This window comes from Terrapene carolina, unplaced genomic scaffold, assembly GCF_002925995.2.
Source record: "Terrapene carolina triunguis isolate 2854851 unplaced genomic scaffold, T_m_triunguis-2.0 Scaffold242, whole genome shotgun sequence".
Lineage (NCBI taxonomy): Eukaryota > Metazoa > Chordata > Testudines > Emydidae > Terrapene > Terrapene triunguis.
This window is the reverse complement of record NW_020664593.1, coordinates 9,348,597-9,371,213: the sequence shown is the minus strand read 5'-3', so window position 1 is coordinate 9,371,213 and position 22,617 is coordinate 9,348,597. Positions and strand designations below refer to the sequence as shown.

Sequence of the window (22,617 nt, the reverse complement as noted above, 5' to 3'; positions counted from 1 at the left end):
TGAGGTATCCAGTCCCACCTGGATCACCCTGATATTGGACATTGGACTGTAACCTATGGACTAATTCTGAAAGGACTTTTTGCAGCTCTAAAGCTCATCATCTCTTCTGTGAAACTGACCTAAGAACTTTATTCATATCTGTATGTATAAAGATCTTTTAACCAATACATTCTCTTTTCTTTTTAATAAATCTTAGTTTAGTTAAAAAGAATTGTCTGTAAGTGTGTATTTGGGTAAGATCTGAGATATTCATTAACCTGGTGGGTAATGTGTCTGTTCCTTTGGGATTGGTAGAACCTTTTATATGGTGAACAAGATTTTCAGTAATCCTCATCATATTTGACTTGGCTGTCTGGCTGGGAGCTCAAGGCTGGGTTACTTTAAGGGAACTGTATTTCTGGCTTCTGGGTAACCAGTAAGGTATTGTGGAAGTTGTTTTGTTTCTCCCTTGGTGAATCTAAGTATTAGAATAACCACCAATTTTGGGGATTGTCTGCCCCATTCTTTGCAGTTTGCCCTAATTGAGCAATCTCAGCGTGGCCTCTCTGGAGCCCCGGTCACAGGGGCGCTTGCAAGAGGTGACTGCCACCCCATTTCAGCAATTAATAAGCTTGAGTTAAAGAGCAAAAACTCTATTCTAGACATAGACTCAAAGTATTATCTGGGAGTGTCCACATTGCTCACCTTTACAAATCCGTACAACAGGCCATGTAGAATGCCTGGCAAGCCAGGACAAATGGGGAAACACCCATACAATAAATCCAAGCTCTAGTGCTCTGGGATAATCCTCTATAGTGCAAAAAGCTTGCTCATATGCACATATCACAGTGAAGGAAGAAAAAATTTCCCAGACCTTTATCTTACCACTGTGAAATAACCTCACCAATGGTGATTCATAAAGGCCAAAGCTGGCCAATAATTTTATTAAAACCCTGTGTCATGAATATGTGTGATTGCAATGAAATAGCCACATTATGAATCCATGTTAACACACTGCAGTAGGGTAAACTTACCACTCGGGGTGCCCAAGTCAGTGCCGTTCCTCCCTGTTTAAACTTAATCTCAGTCAACTGACAATTGCCAATGAAATCATAGATACGCACTGAGTCTGTGTAAAACAGATGGGAGTGGAAAGGAGACAGGTTATTGCAGACAATTTTTTCTTGAAAAACTACTTGTTAAGATTTATGGACAAATTTCTGATGTATCTTAATGAAAGGTTGAATGGAAAGTTAGTAATCTTTCATTTCACATCAAAACTCACAAGTGCAAGTACCTGGCTGATGGTTATGGTGTACTGTAGCTTTCTGTACTATCACGAAGGAAACACTAGCTTTATTAATTCTGACCTAAACACTGACACCCAAGAGTAATAGGGGCTGAGACTGTTGCGGAAATAATATATTCAGCTCTGAACAAGGAGGAATGAGCCTCATTGGCCAGCTGGGGTCATTCTTGAGTAGTCACAGGAGCAACACTGACATGTACTAAAGGAAGTCCTGTGCTGACAGCATAAGAAAAAATGATATGATGATTCTTGGATTTGCCTTTGAGGAAAGTGATTAAATGGGTTAAAATGGAGAAGAATCCAGATAACAGCCAGTTTCACTTTAGCTGGAATTAATGGGATGTGGAAACCCCTGTTAGTGCATACAGTTCAATAACAACCAGCAACCCTCATAGGTGTCAGTTTGGCTCAATTGGTAGGAATTTTGCCTTCAGGCCACAATGCATGGATTCAAGTAGTACACCATACATAATTAATAGCTGACAAGATCAAGTTTAAGACTCTGTGGCACTTTCTGAAAAGCATGAAGGATAATGTCAATGAACTGGCCAATATTCCTTCCCTCTCTAACAGTTGCTAAAGTGAAGTAATAAAGGCTTGTTCAGGCACACTTTCATAAATTAAATAAATGTCCATAGTCCGAGATAAACTATTAATGAGGACATGATAGCTGTTGCAATTGCCAAGAAAGGCACAAGTATTAATACTCAGAACTGTTTATACAGTGCCATAAATGTATGTGGTGCATTACAAAACACAGAATAAAACACTGTTATTGATCCACTGAGTCTGGAATATGAAAGCTGTTATTTAAACAAAATTCTCCCCTTTTCTGTTGTTCTTTCACAGTGAACAGAGTTTATAAAGCTTCACATTGAGACTTTCTTTAATTGAAAACCTAGTTCTTGAGCTCAGACACTCCTTGCACTTTATGTGGCTTCAACCCATTAATGATCTGTTCTAATTAATAAAAAAAACTGTCCCCAGGAATAATGACCAGCTGGTAGATATCCTTACAAAGTAAAGACACACTTCCACTATAACTGTGAACTAAACACATTAGTTTAAAACAGAATAATTCCACAATGAGCCTGACAGCTGCAACCCTGCCCTTACAAGTTAACCGCTTAGGGAAGAGTTGTACTTACGGTCAAGTGCAGTAGTGGCCATGAGATATGTGACAGGAGAGACACCCATGGCTTCAATCTTTCCCGAGTGAAAGGTAAACAGGCACTCTGGATCATGGGTCTACGGAGAAATCAGAACAGAGTTCTCCTACATTCAGAGACTGAAAACGCCTTGCAATGCCTCATCAACATAAAATGGACATCTAAAATAAACGTGCAAAATCTGCCCTATATCTACTGCATGCAAAAATGTGGTGTTTATACATGCAACAGGATACCCACAAATACAGTTCCCTTTTTGTACCTGCAAATGCTCGTTTTGATTGTACAACGGGTGCATGAGCAAATTTTTACAGGCATATTAAGCACCTGGATTTAAAAATATGGCATCAGATATGTAAAAATAAAGGTGAATAACATATTATATTGGGAGGTACAATGCCTGGAGATCAAATTTATAATAGAAAACTATTGCTCTGAAGGCTGAGAAAATAACCTTAAGCCAAGGGCTTTATATTTCACTGGAAGTCTTTTTCCAACCCAAGGAGAAAAATAGGTTTCCATATACACTGCTGTATTTACTATACACTTTCTACATAGCTTTTTGCCATAATTGTGCTGCAACTTCATTTATCTGCTGCTACGGGATCTGCTTGATGGAATTTTTGATCAAACACTAAGTGTCTGTTTTAACTTTTCTGCTCATGTGACCCTCTCCACCAATAGCAGATCTACAGCAGTAATAGTAGCAATCAGTTTGATCAAATGAACAGAGATGTGAATGTAAAAAGCAACAAAGAGTCCTGTGGCACCTGATAGACTACAGTAGTCTATCAGGTGCCACAGGACTCTTTGTCACTTTTTACAGATCCAGACTAACACGGCTACCCCTCTGAGAGATGTGAATGTTGTCCTCAGTGTCATCTAGATACAATAGTGATGGGCACTTCAGAAATACCTATCCAGACAGGTTGCAGTAGCAGCCCGCACATTAACTTCCCATATTAATGTCCGTCACTTCCCACCCTTTGAGAATCAGGCTCCTTTAAGGTAGCTCCAGTTTAGCAGTCAATAATTGAGGGACCCAAAATCAATAGTTACCTTTGAAAATCTTGGCCAATAGTTGTAATTAATGAAGCAGTGAAGATAAATCATAAAGATGTGCCTGATAATAACACTAAATCCTCAGCTGTACAGTTGGTCAAAAGTTGGATGGCACTGTGTGGCCACACAGTGTAATTAAAGGAACTTAAAAAACAGGGTGGGTAGGAATAAAACTTACGACATTTGAAAAACTCAGATCAAGCTTCCAGATGGCTCCATTGGAATCCTAAAGAAATAAATATTTAACACCTGAATGTTCTTTCAAATTAAGTTTGAAAATAGCATCAATCCTTGTAATTCCTTACAAATACTGTAGGTAAGAATCTCAAAATCATCTGGAAGAAACAGGATTTAGACCTCAGTCTGATGTCAATTTCACCTGGTGCTCAGCAGCAGAACAGGGCAATGAAGCCTGGGAATGATACTTCCAAATTCTCCCACTCCTATGTAGCTCCCGCTCTCAAAGCCAGAAGAGAGACTCAAATGTTATTCTACTCTAAAAATAATCCAGGAGGAGACAGGGTACTAGTTCTACAAGAAAAAACAGATTGCCTCAAAGCAGATTTCCTCTGGCAATGCATCACCACATGCCTCTCCAATATTGCTCCACAGAGCTGATAAGAATGCAAATATGTCTTACCTGAGCATACCAAATGGGCTGTCCAAGATCATGAATTTTCATGATGGAGCTCAAGTTGACATTCTTGCCAACAAGAAGTTCATTCATATGCTCCATCTCTAGTAGACCTGTGTCATCCACAGAATCAGCTGCATCTATCGTCTCAAAGTCCCACACCTTCAAGCAGTTGGAAGTGAACAGAACAGCGTTCATTAATCCAAATGCCAACACATCTCACATTAACACGCACAATGGCAATATAAAATCAAATGATAAGAATCCAAGGGAATGGGTGGCTCAGGATATAGAATAGGGAGCCTGTCATGTCTACATTACTATGACTGCTCCAGGTCATGTTCAAGCCAATCAGAGGCTGTTACCATCTAATATCTGTTCAGTGGCCCATGTAAAATGTGTTTATAGGTCTCTGTCCTCTAGGAATTGGATTATTACCCATATCCCAAAAATCATTAACTACAATTGGCACTACTTAGTACCCATGTTGGCAGTGTCACAACTATGGAGAGTAAAACTGCCTCCTAGAGGTTGTCCCTAGTGAGGCAGTGTGGAATGACAGAGTGAGAAAGCTTGCACCTCCACTGCCTGCTCTGTGGATAAAGAGCAGATTTCGGCTTCCAGATCTGCCAGTTCAGCACCCTTTTGCCACAACGACATTTACATAAAGAATACCATCAATGTAAAAAAAAAAAATCAAACCAAAAACCTCATCTGAAACTTTTTTCCTACAGCTGTAACCACTGCCTATAATTACTACAACTAAAAGATTAGATGGAAAAAGACACACTTTTTTCACTTTGTTTATTTTGAGCATTTAACAGTAATTTGTCTACTGTCAGTTTCCCTCTTTCCCTGAACACTCAGTTTTCCATTGTTTGGGTCTTTTATGCAGCAATAGGGGAGGAAACTAAACCAAAAACAAACAAAAACAAAACAGGAAAATATGATTGTAAAACCCACAAATTAGCAAGTAGAATCAGAAGCAGGTGAAGAACTTGAGACTACTTTTAACTCATTTTTAAAAATTGGTTTGATTTTAAGTTGAGGATGTCCCATTATTTATTTTTCTTTAACAGGGGTTTGTTGCTCAGTTGAAATGGATACATCTTTGAAATAAAATGACAGAGGTACTAGTTACTTACACAAATGCCTTGAGTGTTCACATGATCAGAAATTAATTTCAAACACCACTGTGATTTATCCTTTGAATAGTATGTGACATGTTAACAACGCCTGAAAATGACTAACATAAACCTAAGCTACACACACACAAAACATCCCCAAAGTTGTTAAAGACAAAACTAAAAAATAAAACTTGTTAAAGACATCATTGAAATTGATTCTGATTTATTAGTGCACAGAAGGGATTTCTCTAGCATTAGTAGGTACAAAGTTATTTAAATGTGATCTGATCCAAACATCTACCTTGTGGAAAGAGATCTGCTTCTATCCAGTTCCTCGTCAAAATTCATTCTTAGACAGTGATCATGCAGAGAAACTCCATCAATAGGCTACTCCCAATACAACATGTAGGCTAACAGTTACTTCCCTTTCCCACTATTAACAAGACTCTGTATACCAAATATGCGTCCAGACTACTAGAGGAAAAAATACTCACCCTAATGTAGCCATCTCCTCCAACAGTGACCAGCTCTCCCTCATCCAGAACTAACTGATTAACAGGGCCATTGTGACAGGGTCTATGTCCAGTTCGACAGAGCTCTACTTTGATGAGGCCCCCTTCCCAAAGCAGCAAGTTGCCCCATTCAGATCCAGAGATAACCTTTCATGCAAGTGAAGAGTAATACATGAGTGTTATAACATATCAATGTGCAGATATTGGTGAGAAACTGGTGAATATCTTAGCTCACTATAGCCTTTACTTTAAATTAAGAAAGCTCATTTGTCTAAGAATCACTATAATAATGGATACTTTTAAACTGTTAAAAAATAAGCCAATTTATTGCCAGTTAATGTCAATATTAGATTCACGGCTGTATATTTGATTGTGCATAGAAGGCCTAATCCAAAGCATTCTGAAGTGAATGGGAAGACTCCCATTGACTTCAATGGATCTTTGTTCAGACCCTGAGAAGGAGAAAGAAAACAGTTGTACTCATTTACTCTACTCACCTTCCCATCAGGCAGCTCCACATACCCTACAATGTCAGTCACAGCTGTTTTACCAAACCTGCCCAATGCTCCTTGTAGCTTGAGCCCAGTGAATGTATGGGCCATCTTCCAGAACCTGAGTACAGAAAACATAGTCTTTGGGGTTACACTTGAGATTGTATCTAGAAAGTACTGTATCTCAGGCTCTGATGTCATCATATGATGAATGTGTGGACTACTCAATTAATTATTTTTAAATATAAGGGTTTGTAGTTTTTTAAAATTAGATGAAACTTTATACGTGCTGAATGCGGCTATCCAGGGTTATTTTTTGTTGTTTTTACTGAGTGGGACTGAAATGCCCCAACACACCTGTGTACCCACAAGATGAGTAGGTCACCAAACCCACCCTGATCCCAGTCAGGCGTTTATTGCACACCACGGCCACCCACCTCCCCCCAAAAAAAACAAACTTTCCCTTCACCTACTTCCATGAAAAAACTAGAAAAATATGGGCAGGGGAAAATAGAGAGACTAATATTTAAATAGGTGCTAAATAAATTTATATATCCATCTTGCAATACTTTCCATATTTACTTGAAGAAACCTACTTTTCTCTCTGGTTGTTCTCCAATATAGGATGCTCATCTATTGAAATCCTATGGATAACTTTTCCACTGGATTCCATTCTGTGTAACCCCATGGACTTCAGTGGAGTTGCGTTAATCCAAATGAGCCAGAATTTAGGCCTGTATCCCCAAAGTTACTTCTAACAAAGCATGCAGAAATGTTACACAGATATAGAAGTACAAGAGAGTTTGTCTACAATAGATTCATTATCATCTCCTATTTCAATTAGAGATGGTCCAAGTTCGTGGTATGTGGATCAGGATCCAGATTATACTTAGGCTATGTCTTGAGACCATGCTATAATTGAGAGCAAATCAGGGTTAGTGATCAAGTGTGCATTTTATGGCACTGAACTATTTCAAGCTGTTTTTAATGACGTTTTAGCTCAAAATGGAAAAAAATCTCACCAGACATCTTATTTTGTGAGATTTCAACTATCAGTAAATTCTCATCAGTTTAGACCTTGAAAATAAACCCCTTCTCGGTTTAGATCCAAATTGGAATCAAATTGCAAGTATGTAGGGATTTTTATTTGATTCCTCTGTAAAATTTACAGGTATTTGGATTCATCATTGTTAGTATTATTTATTATTTGTATAGCAGTACCACCCCCGTCATCTACCAGGATCCCATTGTGCTTGGTACTGTACAAATAGGACAAAAAGATGGTCCCTACCCCCAAAAAGCATAATGCTTTGGTCCATTTTTAATTACAATAGGAACCTAAATTTACCTATAAAACAGACTGTATCTTCCTTTTTGGTGCTCTTATGGGCTGTTTTGGCCATGTTTTGTGATTAGTTCTTAAAACTGACCAAACAGCATGTGTCAGCCCATTTCACAAAGCCAAAGAGACACCAACAGGTAAGAAGCCCAGAATGCAGAGAAAAGCCATGTGCTGACCCAACAGCTAGAACAGAGGTTGATAGAAATATTTCTTTTAAATAGTTCTCCCCACTCCCAATGCACTTTTGAAGATCAACAGTGGAGCAGTTTATTGGGCAGTCCATTACACCATTACCAAACAACAAAAAATTCTTAACTGTCAGGGTAGTTAAGCACCAGAACAAATTGCCTAGGGAGGTTGTGGAATCTCCATCACTGGAGGTTTTAAAGAACAGGTTAGAAAAACACAAGTCAGGGATGGTTTAGATAATCTTTAGTCCTGCCTCGGTGCAGAGGACTGGACTAGATGACCTGGCGAGATCCCTTCCAACCTTATGTTTCTATCATTTCTATTATCTCTTTTGGAAAGCAGAGGTTTCAACATCTGTATTGCTAAGCAGAACACTGTTCCCCATTGTTGTGCACCTGTTAACAATCATATTCTTATTAGTCAATCACCTTGTAAGTTTCATGATTTTTTAGTTACTTCTGTGAAAGTAGAATGAATTATATTATAAAAATAGAATGGATTAAAGAAATGCTGTATGTTCCTTTAAGCAGAAATAAGGAATGTTAAAATACAGGTGTCAGGAAAAGGAACATTAAGGCATAAACAACGAGTCCACTTAAGTTAATGTTGGAACATTAGCCGGAGATCTGTAAAAGTTAGTAAGGAAATTGAATATGTATGTCTAGCCTCAGGTAAACTTGTCAGTTCTGCTTTCTTTGTCCTCTTGTTAAGTTTGCGCCCTTTTTATCTATATAAAATAAGGTAGTGTGGGTCTTGCATGGTGCTCACATTATCTGAATGTATTAGCAAAGTGCTGTGCTAATAAACAGAGTGGTCTAACAAATTGTGAGTCCTGAATCTAACTTTGACAATTTGGAGGTTCCACCCAGATGGCAACCGTCTTCACTGGGGCCGTGTGATTCCTGACCATTTTTGTAGGACGACCGTGGCAGCCAGCACCTGGGCATTTGGCCCGAGCGGTCCTCCTCCTGAATGGAAGGGTGCACAACCACAGTGAAGTCTACGCCATCGAACCTGTTGGTTCCCACTCTGTTCTGGTAGGGATCCCGGGATCTGACATCAGGAATCTAGTCAGGTAATTATTTCTGTGTTTTGTCCGGACTGAGGACTGTCCTGTCTCTGTGTCTATCCATCCTCCTGTGGCGTGTTTGAGTCTGGGTGCTGTCTCCGTCCGGGGATCGGCCGACCAAGGGCTCCTGTCCTCGCGGTCTGAGTGAGTGAAATCTGCACAATCGCAGCCGCACCGCACCTTGGGTAAAACCCTTGGTGTGAAAGCAAGGGCGATTGAGGCAGTAGCCTGTGGGCTCCTTTTGTGTGTTGCACCGGGCATCGCTCTGACGAATCCGAATTTCCTTCTTGTGTGATTGTTGTGTGTAAAGTCCTCCTGTATGGGTAACCAGACGTCTAAGTCGGGACAGTTCCCTAAAGAAACGCCGGTTCATTTTATGTATTTTAGGAAGGGTCCAGACTCCTGTAAATTTCTGGAAAAATGGTCTAGGTTAACTCAGGGAGATCCCAAAACTCAGTGGCCACTGTTAGGATTTTGGGACAAAGACCGAGTGGACGTCTTAAAAGACAAACTCAGCCAACCTAAAACTAAATTGGCCAGAGGAGAGGTTGATTGTTTCATGCAGTGGTGAGAAGAGGCAAATCGTAGGTGGACAGAATCGAAACTCGCCTTTCTCAAAGATTCAAATGATAAGTTAAAAGTTTTATTGGAAGCCTCCTCTCCCACCACCAGACTGAGTGCTCCCCTTTACCCCGTTCTCCGAGCAGACTCAAATCGATCCCAACCCCCTTCATACTCCCATCTCATTGTGAAAGAGGACGAAGAAAACCCCTTGTTAAATTCTGGGGACGACGATGACGCATTAATTGGCTTGGTAGCCTTGCGTCGGATCAATAGACGATCACCAGCCTCCCCAGTTCAGGGACAATTCTCAGAGGTCACCAGTTCAGACCAGTTCGGACCGTCCAATGCCACCCAGGCCCATTCCTCCGGCACCGCTCAGGCCTGTCAAGAACCCTCCAGTCTGCCTGACTCCTCTGCTTTTTCTTATACATGCAAAGATAGCCTGAATAAGGATTGGGCCTGTTGCTTGCGCTCTAGCTCTAAAACTGTCCAGGCTCCCCTCCGAATCCTGCATACTGGGGGCCAAGAATGGGGTCCCACTTGGAGCTATAAACCTTGGACTCGCTCAAAGCTCCTTTCAATTGTAAAAGGCTTTCCAAAGCCCCTGGAAAATCCTACCAAATTCGCAGAGGAATTTTTGTTAGTATGCGACACCTATAAACCCTCTGAGGCAGACATCCTGCAGCTGTGTAAGCTACTTGTAACCCCTAGCAAACATGAAAAATGGCTCACAGCAGCAAATTGGCCAGTCAGTGAGCGCCACTCTAATTTGCCAGACACGGTCCTGACGCTAAATACTGGAAAAAGTGTAAGGACCGAGCTAAAAATCTACTTGAAGCCATCCCTCAAGTATGGACTCCTAAAACCAACTGGACGGCCATACACTGCTGTAAACAGCGACAGGGAAAAAACCCGGGCGACTGTCACACCCGGCTGACTGGTGTTTTTCTGCAACTTTCTGGTACAGAGCAACCGGATAAAAATTAACAGGGTGCCCTGGCTCATGCGTTTGTTAATGGCCTCCTACCTGCTATTGGCAGTATGCTAAAGCGAATAAGTGTTGGGTGGAAGACCGAAACCATGGACAAATTGCAAACAGTGGCAGAGCACTGCCAATGCACTCTGAAAGAAAAGAAGGAACAGTCCTCTCAAAAATTAATGGCCCTGCAAATAAAACATTATTCAGGGCAGGGCAAACAGTACCGGGGACGGGGAAGGTTCCAGAGAAGGGGACATGGTCGCGGGAGGGGTCGTGGAACTGGATTTTCGGGTTTTGGGGATGTTTGTAATTACTGTAAGCAGCCTGGACATTGGAAGAATGAGTGTCCAAACCGGCATAATAGCTCTGTAAATAACCAGTTAGACCCCCTGTCGGCACAGCCCGACAATCCCCAGCCTTACTTTGTCCCACAACAATAACGGGACGCCGGGGAACCTCAGGAAATTTTAGCTCCTTTACTACCTCTCACTCCCACGGGTAAGTGTGTTTTGACTATTAATAATCTTTCTCTCCCTTTCCTTGTTAATACGGGAGCTTCGCTTTCTGCAGTTCTTACTACCGATCTGCCTGCGGTTCCCCGCTCCGGAAAAACTGTGTCCGCTGTGGGTATTACAGGAGTCCCAACCCCTTATCCCCTTTCAAAACCTCTACCGGTCCAGGTTGGTCCCCTTTCCGCGGATCATACATTCCTTCTCTCTGATTCCACTCCGGTAAACCTTTTGGGTCGGGATCTGTTATGTAAACTTGGCTGTACCATCTATTGTTCCCCGGATGGTGTCTACTTACAAATCCCCCAGTCCTCTCTGAGTGATTCTGTGGCCTCCCTGCTGTCTGAAACTCCCCTTTCCACTCCAGTTCCCTGTTACCCATTCATCCCATCCCTTGAACACCTAATTTCGCAGGTCCCATCCTCTCTCTGGCCAAACCACCCATCTGAAGTGGGCCGCTTAAATACTGACCCCGTCTGCATTACTGTTGACTCCTCCAAACCCCTGCCTCGCCTGTCTCAATACCCTTTAAACCCCGAAGCAAAGGCTGGCATTGCTCTGGTCATGACCGCCCTGCGGGAACAAGGCATTACTGTCCCCTGCTCCAGCCCCTGTAACACCCCTATCCTCCCAGTTCGAAAAGCTAATGGTAAATCGTGGCGGTTTGTTCAGGATCTTCGAGCCATTAACCGCATTGTTATACTCACCTTTCCTGTTGTCCCTAACCCAGCAACAATTCTGGCTTCTATCCCACCAGGTGCAACTCATTTTACTGTTGTTGATTTGTGCTCTGCTTTCTTTTCTGTCCCGGTTCACTCTGACTCCCAGTATCTTTTTGCCTTTTCTTACAAGGGGCAGCAGTACACGTGGACCACGCTCCCTCAGGGGTATACTAAAAGCCCATCTTACTTTTCCCAAGCATTAGCCCGAGACCTTGCTGATTTTGTTTTTCCATCCAGGTCCACACTAGTCCAATATGTAGATGATCTACTCCTCTGTTCCCCTTCGTTGTCTGCCTCAGAATCTGATTCTTTAGTGCTCCTTACTGCCCTAGCAAAGAAGGGTCACAAGGCTTCTTGCTCTAAGCTACAGCTCTGTCAAGCCTCTGTCACATACCTTAGCTTTCTCCTCTCCCAGGGTTCCCATATACTTTCTCCCGCCCACGTCCAAGCTATCCTCAGTTTTCCCCGACCCCGCTCCCCACGCCAGGTCCGAAAGTTTTTGGAAATGGCTGGATTTTGCAGGCAATGAATTCCCCAATATGCCTCCCTTGCAAAACCTCTCCAGGAACTCACTCGAGTCTCTGTTCCTGACCCCATGCCGTGGCCCCCTGAGGCCGACTCTGCCTTTGTTTCCCTCAAACAGGGTTGGCTTCTGCCCCGCCTTAGGGCTGCCTGACTATTCTAAGCCTTTTACCCTTTTCTGCCACGAACAATCTGGGTGTGCACTGGAAGTCCTCACTCAGATGCACGGAGACAAAAACCACCCAGTGGCTTATTTCTCTGCCACTTTGGACCCTGTTGCCCAAGGCTTACCCCCCTGCCTGCGTGTTGTGGCTGCTGCAGCGTGCCTAGTCAAAATGTCCGAATCCCTTGTCCTCCGCTCTCCTCTTACCCTCATGGTACCTCACTCTGTGGAAACTCTCCTGCTACAACGTAACACAGGCCACCTCTCCTCCGCCCGCCTTACCAGGTATAAACTTTTACTGCTGTCGGCTTCGTATATCACCGAGACAACCAAGGTCGTCTCCTTGCAGGATACACTGTAGTGTCACTCTCTGAAACTCTAGAAGCTGCGCCTTTACCTTCTGTAACCTCAGCGCAAGCTGCCAAATTAGTTGCCCTCACCTGTGCCTGCTTTTTGGCGGAGGAACGCTCCGCCACCATTTACACTAACTCCCGCTATGCTTTTGGGGTTGTACATGACTTTGGCACCCTCTGGCAAGCTCGGGGTTTCCTTAACTCCGCCAGTACCCCTATCAGAAATGGCCCCTACATCGCTGCTCTCCTGTATGCAGTTTTACTTCCATCTGCCCTAGCTATTGTTAAGTGCCCTGGCCACTCGATGGTGGATACTGATGTTGCTAAGGGTAACGCAGTTGCTGACGCCTCTGCTAAACGTGCTGCTGCCATAGAACCTTCCCCAGATGCATTCGTAGGTTCCCTTTCTGTTTCTATACCACCGCCGTCCCTCACTAACCTCACCCTGCTCCAAGACTCTGCCCCAGAAGCCGAAAAGGACTCCTGGGTTGCCCAGGGTTGCTCTCTACATCCTGATTCCCTTTGGCGTTCGCCTACTGGCGCCTTTGGGGCCCCCTTTTCACTCTACCCATCGCTGGCCACCCTGCTACACGGTGTTTTGCATGTCGGAAAGGAGGGAATGGTATCTGCTGTAACTAAGGCAGGATGTCAAGTATCAGAGGGGTAGCCGTGTTAGTCTGAATCTGTAAAAAGCAACAGAGGGTCCTGTGGCACCTTTAAGACTAACAGAAGTATTGGGAGCATAAGCTTTCGTGGGTAAGAACCTCACTTCTTCAGATGCAAGTCTTGCATCTGAAGAAGTGAGGTTCTTACCCACGAAAGCTGAAGAAGTGAGGTTCTTACCCACGAAAGCTTATGCTCCCAATACCTCTGTTAGTCTTAAAGGTGCCACAGGACCCTCTGTTGCTTAAGGCAGGATGGTGGGCCCCCCATTTCAGCTCTTTTGCAGCCCGCCACTGTGCCTCCTGTACCACTTGCCAAAGCCACAATATTGGTAAACCTGTAAAAGTGGCTCAGGGATTCTGGGGCCTGCCCCAAGCACCATTCTTGCATTGGCAACTTGATTTTGTACAAATGCCTAAGTGTCAACAATATGAATTTATTTTGGTTATGGTATGTTTATTTTCTGGTTGGATCGAAGCCTTTCCTTGTCGAAAGGCTGACTCACTGTCTGTTGCCAAATGTTTGTTAAATCATATTATGCCTGCCAAGGGAATTCCTGCCACTCTGTCCAGTGATTGGGGTACACATTTTACCAGACAACTTGTTCAACACCTGGATCGTGTATTACATATCACACATCTGTTGCACTGTCCCTACCACCCACAAAGCGCAGGTGCAGTTGAAAGACGAAATGGTGTACTTAAGAATAAGCTTGCTGAAATTCGTGTCTCTATAGGGTTAAGCTGGCCAGCGGCTTTACCACTGGCCCTTATGGAAATGCAATCCACTCCATCCCAAAGGCATAAATTGAGTCCCTTTGAAATTGTTATGGGATGCCCTATGCGAGCTATGGCTACCATTACTCCAGTCCCAGACTTGAATTTGACTCACGGTACGCTCCTTCAATATTGCAAGGGATTAATGCAAGCTGTAAGTCACTTCCATTCACAGGTTTGAGCCGCCTGGCCGACGGAACCCACCTCTGACGCTGACCTCGAGCCAGGTGATTGGGTCTACGTATGGCACCATCATCGAAAACACGCCTTGGAGCCCCGGTGGAAGGTACATCAGGTACTGCTTACTACCCAGACGGCCGTTAAACTATCTGGCATCGCTGCGTGGATACATGCTTCGCAGTGTAAGAAGGCACCATCCCCAGCGAACCAATCATCACCTCAGAACCACACAGAGTCAATTTTGACTCCAGAAGAAGATGTAAAGGAACAGCCTGCAATACCTTACAATCTTCGCTCTCGTAAGGGTTGCCAGAAGCAGACGACAACCTACAGCAAGGCCCAAAAAAAAGCAGTAGCGCCTGCTGCCTGATGAACATAAAACCATGACTGCGGTTCCCTCAGTTGAAGGTTGTCAGAACCAGAAGGGCCTTGCCTCCAACATGCGCCTCTGGTGGCGCCTGTTCCTCGGCTACTGGTGTCTTAAGGTCTGGGGAGTCCACAATGGCAATTCTTTTATCCAGCAGCAAGTGAGGATAGCTCAGACCCTTAATATTTCTAATTGCTGGGTCTGCAGCCACATCCCAGCCCACTCTCAAGCTGGTGTTCCTGTCCTGGCAATCCCACTCAATTCCCCAGACCTCACTGGAGGACCTTGTCCGTTTAACAAAACATGGAACAGCAATGACACTTGGGAAGCAGTGGGAATAAATGTATCTAAATGGATAAGTGTGGTGGAGGTAAAAGGTCATTGGTGTTGGGTGTGTAATGGGACAGGGCTGGATCTGGAAAAAAGCCATTGCCTTCGGCATATTGTGGCAAATGGTGTATGGGATTATTCGAACAAAACTAAAGAGTGGCGGGCCGGGTATGGGGATATAAATTTTTTCTTGACCTGGGATCAAACAGAAAAATCAATCTCATGTTCCCCCTACATTAACCTTAGTAAAAACAATACAATCTTTCAATGCCATGCAAATAACACCACTCCTCGTAAGGAGAATTACCCTGTGCCCTTTGAAAAATATTACTCCTCCTTTGCAGGCACCTATGTGACAAATGGGTGCAACCGACCCTTCCCGGCCTTAATAGGCCATCATTGGGTTTGTGGGACCAAAGCTTATACTGCGTTACCAGCTAACTGGTCAGGTATCTGTTATCCCGCCCGACTCTTCCCACAATTCCAAGTGCTAGGGTCCTTCCCACAAGAACGCCTCCGTAATTTCAGGCGAAGAAGAAGGAACTTACCAGATGCCCAATGGTATGTAAATAACATAAGCCCCTTAACCTGGAAAAAGGCCATTGGCAGTTCCGTTATCCCACTTGGGGGAGTAATATACCATGCAAAAAGGCTCTTAAGGTTACAAGCAGTAGTTAAAATAATAGCAAATAAAACCGAAGAGAGTTTAAGAGCCCTGGCCAAAGAAACAGGGGCAATCCGACAGATGGCCCTCCAAAACCGTCAGGCATTGGACATAGTGCTGGCGGCCAAAGGAGGAACCTGTGCTCTCATTGGAAAAGAATGTTGTGTGTTTATACCTGACGACACCAATAAAGTAATAAATCGCGCTAGCCACTTAAAACAAATCGCATATCTTCCCCATGAAGAGCCGAGTTCTTTATGGAAGTGGCTAAGTAACCTGTTCAATTTCTTTGGCATAAAAAACTGGTTGTTTCAGGGAGCCCTGACTATCCTGTTTGAAATCCTAATGATTTTTGTATGTTTTCAGTTAATCTCCTGTTGTATCCAGAATTGTGTAAGGTATGCCACCCAGGTGACTGCCCCAAAACAGAGTGCTAATATGATGATTTTAAATATCGCTAATAAACAAAAAAATAAAGAACGGTTAATACGTAAAACCCAGTAATTGTTGGTCATTGCGTAGCTTGACCAAAAGGAGCGATTGTGAAAGTAGAATGAATTATATTGTAAAAATAGAATGGATTAAAGAAATGCTGTATGTACCTTTAAGCAGAAATAAGGAATGTTAAAATACAGGTGTCAGGAAAAGGAACATTAAGGCATAAACAATGAGTCCACTTAAGCTAATGGTGGAACATTAGCTGGAGATCTGTAACAGTTAGTAAGGAAATAGAATATGTATGTCTAGCTTCAGGTAAACTTCTCAGTTCTGCTTTCTTTGTCCTCTTGTTAAGTTTGCGCCCTTTTTATCTATATAAAATAAGGTAGTGTGGGTCTTGCATGGTGCTCACATTATCTGAATGTATTAGCAAAGTGCTGTGCTAATAAACAGAGTGGTCTAACAAATTGTGAGTCCTGAATCTAACTTTGACAATTCCCATCAATTGATATTTGTGAACCAACCTACTTGATGTGTCCTGCTCCAGAAGTGGTGAGTTGCTCTTCATTTTCAGGAGAGAATGTGACCTTATAAACATCCTGTGAAAAAGCTTTTGACCTCAGCACAATCTTTTCCTGTTTCCAATCCCAGATTGTCAACATGTAGTCAGGGCTGCTCCCAACGCTGGCCAGTAGCGTTCCATAATGGTTAAAATCAGCAAATGCATAGGCTTCCTCAGTCCCACCTGGAAGAACAGATGTCCACAAAGAGCTTAAAAAGAGCTCAGTTCTCATTATTTGGCTAGTGCTGAAGCAGAGTCAGCCAACAGTTGGCTATTTTCCACACACCCAAGAGTGCAAGGACAACCACTTACAATCAGTTCTCTGTATTTGATTTTCAAGTACCAAAAGATTATATAATTAGTAAAAGATCTAAAATGGAACATTATTCCACTTGCTGGAGTCTATAAACTCTGCTGTATCCATGTAATACCGAAATAGTCCTATTTAACCTACCTCGGAGTATTCTGTATGGCTTTAGTGAGGGATACTCATAGATGATGATGTTTGGCTTCCATCCTTTTTCTCCTACTGCAAAATACTGTTTACTAGGATGTACCTAGAAAAAGCAAAGACTGTTACATACTCCGATATCCCCTTTGGCTGGCCTCAACTAAATATCAAGTTGTATACCACCACACACATTGTGGAACCATGCAATAATTTGCATTTATCCTGCTTCTTTGATCATCTCACCTGCATTCAGCCCACCAATCCATCTCTCCATGGACAGCATTTAGGGCACTGCTATCCTTCTACTATTGGAGAATAGGAGCAAACTTAGCAACAGCACATTCAGGGGCTGTTCTACAATAGTGGAGTTGAGCAAATAATTTTTTTTTCACTTATGTGGCCAAAACAAAAACAGGAAAAAATTGTTTTGGGTTGAACAAAATGTTTCATTTGACCCAAAATATTTTTATATTTTATTACTTTTTGGGTGCTTATACCCTTTTAAAGGTTTTTTTAAACAAATGTAGCTAAACTTCAACGCAAACTGTAATTTTGAAACAAAGTCTACATATTTCATTTTAAAAATGTCAAAACTGTTTCAACTCTTTTTTGATTTTTTCCATTATTTTTATTCAGCCAAAATTATATGCAAATTTGACCCATATTTGCAAATAGTTTTGCTCAATAGAAAAATGCATTTTAGCTCAAATAATTAATTTGCCCGTAAAAAAACATCACCCAGCTCTGTGCAGGAGATTGAGGATGTGATTCTCCAAGAAGTGTTGCTTACAATATAACGAAACAGCATAGTGCCAGATTTTGATAGCCTTACTTTCTTGGAATAGTATCAATTATCCAACAGGACTATTTGTGGAATAAGATGGTGATAAACCAGAGTAAGTGTTTCATAATCTGGCCCACAGAGAGGAGCTTGCTACAGTGAAATTGGACAACATTTCACTCCATTTAACTATGTACTTGAAATTCCAAATTTCAAGACAGATGAAACATTTAACCAATATTAAGTGTAATCAGGATAGATGATGTATTGAACAAAAACAATTAAACTGTATCCAGAGCATTTTAATAAATAAAATTTTAAAAACAACAAAAAGTGAAACCCAGTTGACTCTTGCCAATTAGTATGGCCTGGAACCTGGACCTATTTAAGATATGCAGCTGTTTGTTCTCTGACTATTAATCAGCTAGGTCCATGTAATACACCTTGATGGATTGCTACTGGTCACACATCTGAGATTACTGACTTTTCTTTTCCACCCTTTAATCAATGCTGCTCTTTCATCCAAGCCCAAATATGCAGGCAACTGTGGAAATCTTCCGTGAAACAACTGAGACATCCAGACTGTTTCACTACTGTAAGTTTTAAACTCTAGAAAGGGATCTTCTTCCTAAAGAGGCAAATAAAAGCCATACCGTGATAATGCCAATTCCACCACCGCTGCTGCTCCGGAGATAACTCTGATATTTAGTTTTCAGGTCCAAGAGCACCAGTTGGTTGCCTGCTACGTAGAGGAGTGTTTGACTATCCAGCAATTGCAGGTTTGCACTTTTGGTGCAGTCATAACCAAAAGAGTGTCTGTGAACAGCTCACTAAGGAAAAGCATTGACCTTAGACCTTGAGGTTTATTTCTTCCACGTAATAGCAATAAAGGTATTAATACTAAAAACTAGAGCAAACCCAGGTGGGAACACTGAGTTGGGTGGTTGTTACTCTGTTGGTCCGGCTTTGGTTTGTTTTAAGACTGGTGCCATGATGAAGCTAAAACCCATCAAGGTATTACAAATAATTGGGGAAAATATAAATGAAATATTTAAAAGATTTATGTACCATCCCTCCAACTCCATGTCAGACTCCATTTTTTATGGCCTATCCTGATCTCTGGAGCTCTCCTAAGAATTCATATTCTATTGTCTTAATGTTCTCTTTTCATATAAAATATAAAAGAAATTGATCAGATTACAAAGCACACTGTAGGCAAGAGACAGAACCAAAGCAATGTCTCAGGGCTTGTCTACATGGAGAAGTAATGTGTACTGTGGAAGGAGGGGTGATTTCTAAAGTGCACTAGTGTGTTTCACATTAATTGGTCATGTAGACCCTGCTGGTGTACACCAAAAGTTTTCTCGTGCACTTTAACATAGTGCACACATGCATGGTCTATGTTAAGTACACTAGGGGACATCTGGTGCGCACCAGCAAGGTCTACACAACCAATTAACGTGCAACACATTAGTGGGCTTTAGAAATCAGACTCCCAGCAGTACACAGTCATGCTCCGTGTAGACAAGCCCTCAAGCTCTCTCCCTCTGCCAGTTTGAGGCCTGGTCTACACTATAGTTAGGTCAACGTAAGGCAGATTACGTCAACCTAAGTCTGTAATTGTCTACACTAAAATGTAGCTCTCACCAATGTAACTTGCCCACTACACCGACTTAGTAACTCTACCTCTTTGAGAGGCGTAGCGCTTAAGTCGATGTTGTTAGGTCGATGCAGTGTCAGTATAGACACTGTGTTGCTTACATCGACTGTTGCTGCCTTTCAGAAACCACCCCCCATGCCCCACACTGGCAGTTAAATCAGTGCAAGCTCTCCTGGTGAGGACGTGCACTGCCAACACAAGGAGCGTGGTGTGGATGAGCAAAACCAATTCAATTACTGCAGTGGCTCTACATCAACGTAATTTAGGTCAACTTAATTTTATAGTATAGACTTGCCCTGATGCAGAAAGGAGACAAAGAGGGGTTTCCTCACAGCAACTTCACTGAGTCCCAATGGAAAACCACCTGTGCATCTGAAAATCACACATTCTTTCCTGTTCCTCCCTTACACCTGGAGGAAATAATATACTGCAGCTTTTAGATAAGAAAACCCTAGATCTAAGTCTATACAATACAGCATGAGGAGGATACATGAGAGTGAGGAGGTTAATTGGTATCCCAGAGTCTGACGTCACAAAGGGTTGCGAGCACAAATCTTCATAGTTATAGAAGAAGGTCTCTGAGATTTTCCTTTCTAGCTTCTCAGGCTTTTTTTCTGGCTCTGGGGATTTCTCAGTATCCTCCTCCTGCTCCTCATCTTCCTCTGTGTTTCAGAAATAGTGACACAAAAAAGAGCTTTAGTCAGATAGGTATAAATGTCAATACCCTAACTGCAAAAGTGGATTATTCATTAATTCTTTCCTCTCTCCAAATAAATGATATGCACTCTAGTGTCTAAAAATAGATCTGCTATCTTTGTACTATGAAACCTATCCCGTGAATAGCCTCGAATGAATAGCATGTGTTTTTCTAAGATTAGAAAAATCTGGGTTCTTAATAACCAAGGTAAGAATGATTTGAAAATTCACTGCCCCATACACATAGCAGACAACTTCTGTCAATATCTGTAAGATAAGTAATCTTTACTGACTTTAAACCTTGAGACCTTAAAGCTACTGGGACAGTTTTATTCAAACTTTGTTAGATTTAGGAAAACAAGCCAAGTTTGAGGCTTCTTTCTTCAGTAGATATTGAACACATAATATTATGCTGACTAATCAGTACAAACGTGTAGCACTTCACTCCTTCACGTAAAGCAGGTTGCCATGGAGACATTGTGCTAACAAAGGCTTTCTACTAATCTGCTGCTCTAGATAGTTCCTCACTGGAGCTCGATGCATTGAACGGATATTGTCAGCAGGAATTGTAGTCAGCTATAAACATGAGTTTCAGGTTCTATTCCTCAATCCTAGTCATTTCTGTCAATTCTTGTTGTTTTACAGTCAGATTATCTTTTTTGTTAACATGTTTGTCTCTCCCTGTTATCATGTGACGCACCAATACAAACAACCAAGGGAGCAGAGACTGTCCATGGGAAAGCAAAATGGACTGCTTATTAAGTGCTGTGAAGTGCACAAAGTGAACAAGCTGAAAAAGTAGAAAAAAATAATTGTTTATCTAATCTTTGTGGCCTTATGTTACTTCTAACAACAGTAAGCAAACAAAAGCAATTTCAGGATGCAGTAGGATTTTTTAAGTTGATGTCTATGACTCTTAGGGAGGGGGCAATACTCACGGGCACTACTGCTATCTGACTCCGCACCTTCCACCGGCTTTTCTACTCTTTCTGTCTGTCCCTCTGGAATTGGTGGTACCTCTCCTTCACCTGATGATTTCTTTGAGGGACTACTTTTGCTTTCCTCTGCAAAGGAAAATTGGGATAATTTTCACTTCTTCAGCATTCCAAACAGGGTATATTTCTGTGTTTTGCTCTCACACTCCATTTTTGGATAATGCAGCATCCACAGTCTTGGAGCATTAAAATTCCTTCTATCCTACAATGGATTTCCTGCTCATGCAGAGTGGATTTCATTGTTTAAAAGTGATTTAGAATGTAAGAGAAGGAGAGGAGCACATCCTGGAAAGGAAAAGTGCATTGACAGAAAGAATTAATTGAAGGGCCAAGACACGGTGTGCCAAAGTTCCAACAAAATATCCTGCAAAGAACCACAATAGACACGGTGCCCTGAATGGTGGGTGCCAATATTCTGTTATAACATTTTACTCAAGCACTAAAATGGAAACTGGACCCAAAACACCCAGAGAACACGCCTATCATAATGAAAGTAGCTAGCTATGCAATGACTGAAACGGGTTGAATGAGATGACATTCTCAGGACTAAGTAATCCAGAGCAACAAGAAAGGCACCAGAGGCAAAAAACTAAAGGAATTTATTACAGTTCTGACTGAAGAAGCTGGTCTAACAAGCATGGATTGTCGAAGGCCAGACAGTGAGTCAGGAGAGAGTTGGAGAAACAACCACTGAGGACAGCACATTGGTTCTTCAGGAAAAACCATCACTGACCATGGTCAAGAAGGAACTGGCTGGAAAATTTTGAGGTGATTCACATTAACCACTAAGAGATGGGTGTCTCGCATACTGCCCACCACTACTTTGCCTAAAAGGGTCAAAATCTTAAGAGCTAGGAGAGTTCTACCCCATGCCATATCGGGAGCATGGGGCCTAAGATTGAGACCAATGTGTATATATTATGCCTGATTCCTCTACCTTGTGTAGTCAGCCTAATGCAAAGTAGGTGTAAAATGCTACCAGGTCAGAATTATGCAATAATGTAAATTTCTAAACAAGGTGCCGAGCAATAGAGAATCAGGCCTAGTATTTTTAGAAAATATTACTTCCTGTCTTTTCAAGCCTGAGCAGTGAACCCAGAATACACAGAACACTCTTTTGGCTGGCTTCTCATCAACACACAAGAAGAAGCAGATGCATTGGTCCACCATGGACATCTTTGTGTTGTACAGCACACATCAATCAAAGGCTGACAGCTTACCTTGGTTCATCATGGAATCAACCCTAGCCCCGGGATGCCCACAACAAACACTGGTGTGAACTGGAACCATAGACCCCTTCCTCCTCCCCACCCATCCCTTTACCCCTCTGCAAAAGAAAATAGGGATAATGTTCACTTC

General features: G+C 42.3%; 1 protein-coding gene across 1 annotated transcript in view; it reads right to left on the bottom strand.

The window, feature by feature from the left end:
- CFAP44 (cilia and flagella associated protein 44) overlaps window positions 1–22,617 on the bottom strand; it is an 82,500-nt gene that overhangs the window by 50,843 nt on the left and 9,040 nt on the right. The window contains exons 5-14 of the mRNA XM_026657390.2: window positions 20,058–20,229; window positions 18,561–18,723; window positions 17,130–17,232; window positions 16,642–16,858; window positions 6,290–6,404; window positions 5,775–5,939; window positions 4,160–4,315; window positions 3,698–3,745; window positions 2,437–2,536; window positions 1,014–1,108 (exon numbers count right to left, since the gene is read on the bottom strand). Of these exons, the coding sequence (XP_026513175.1) occupies window positions 1,014–1,108; window positions 2,437–2,536; window positions 3,698–3,745; window positions 4,160–4,315; window positions 5,775–5,939; window positions 6,290–6,404; window positions 16,642–16,858; window positions 17,130–17,232; window positions 18,561–18,723; window positions 20,058–20,229 (1,334 nt within the window). The remainder of the gene's footprint in view (window positions 1–1,013; window positions 1,109–2,436; window positions 2,537–3,697; window positions 3,746–4,159; window positions 4,316–5,774; window positions 5,940–6,289; window positions 6,405–16,641; window positions 16,859–17,129; window positions 17,233–18,560; window positions 18,724–20,057; window positions 20,230–22,617) is intronic.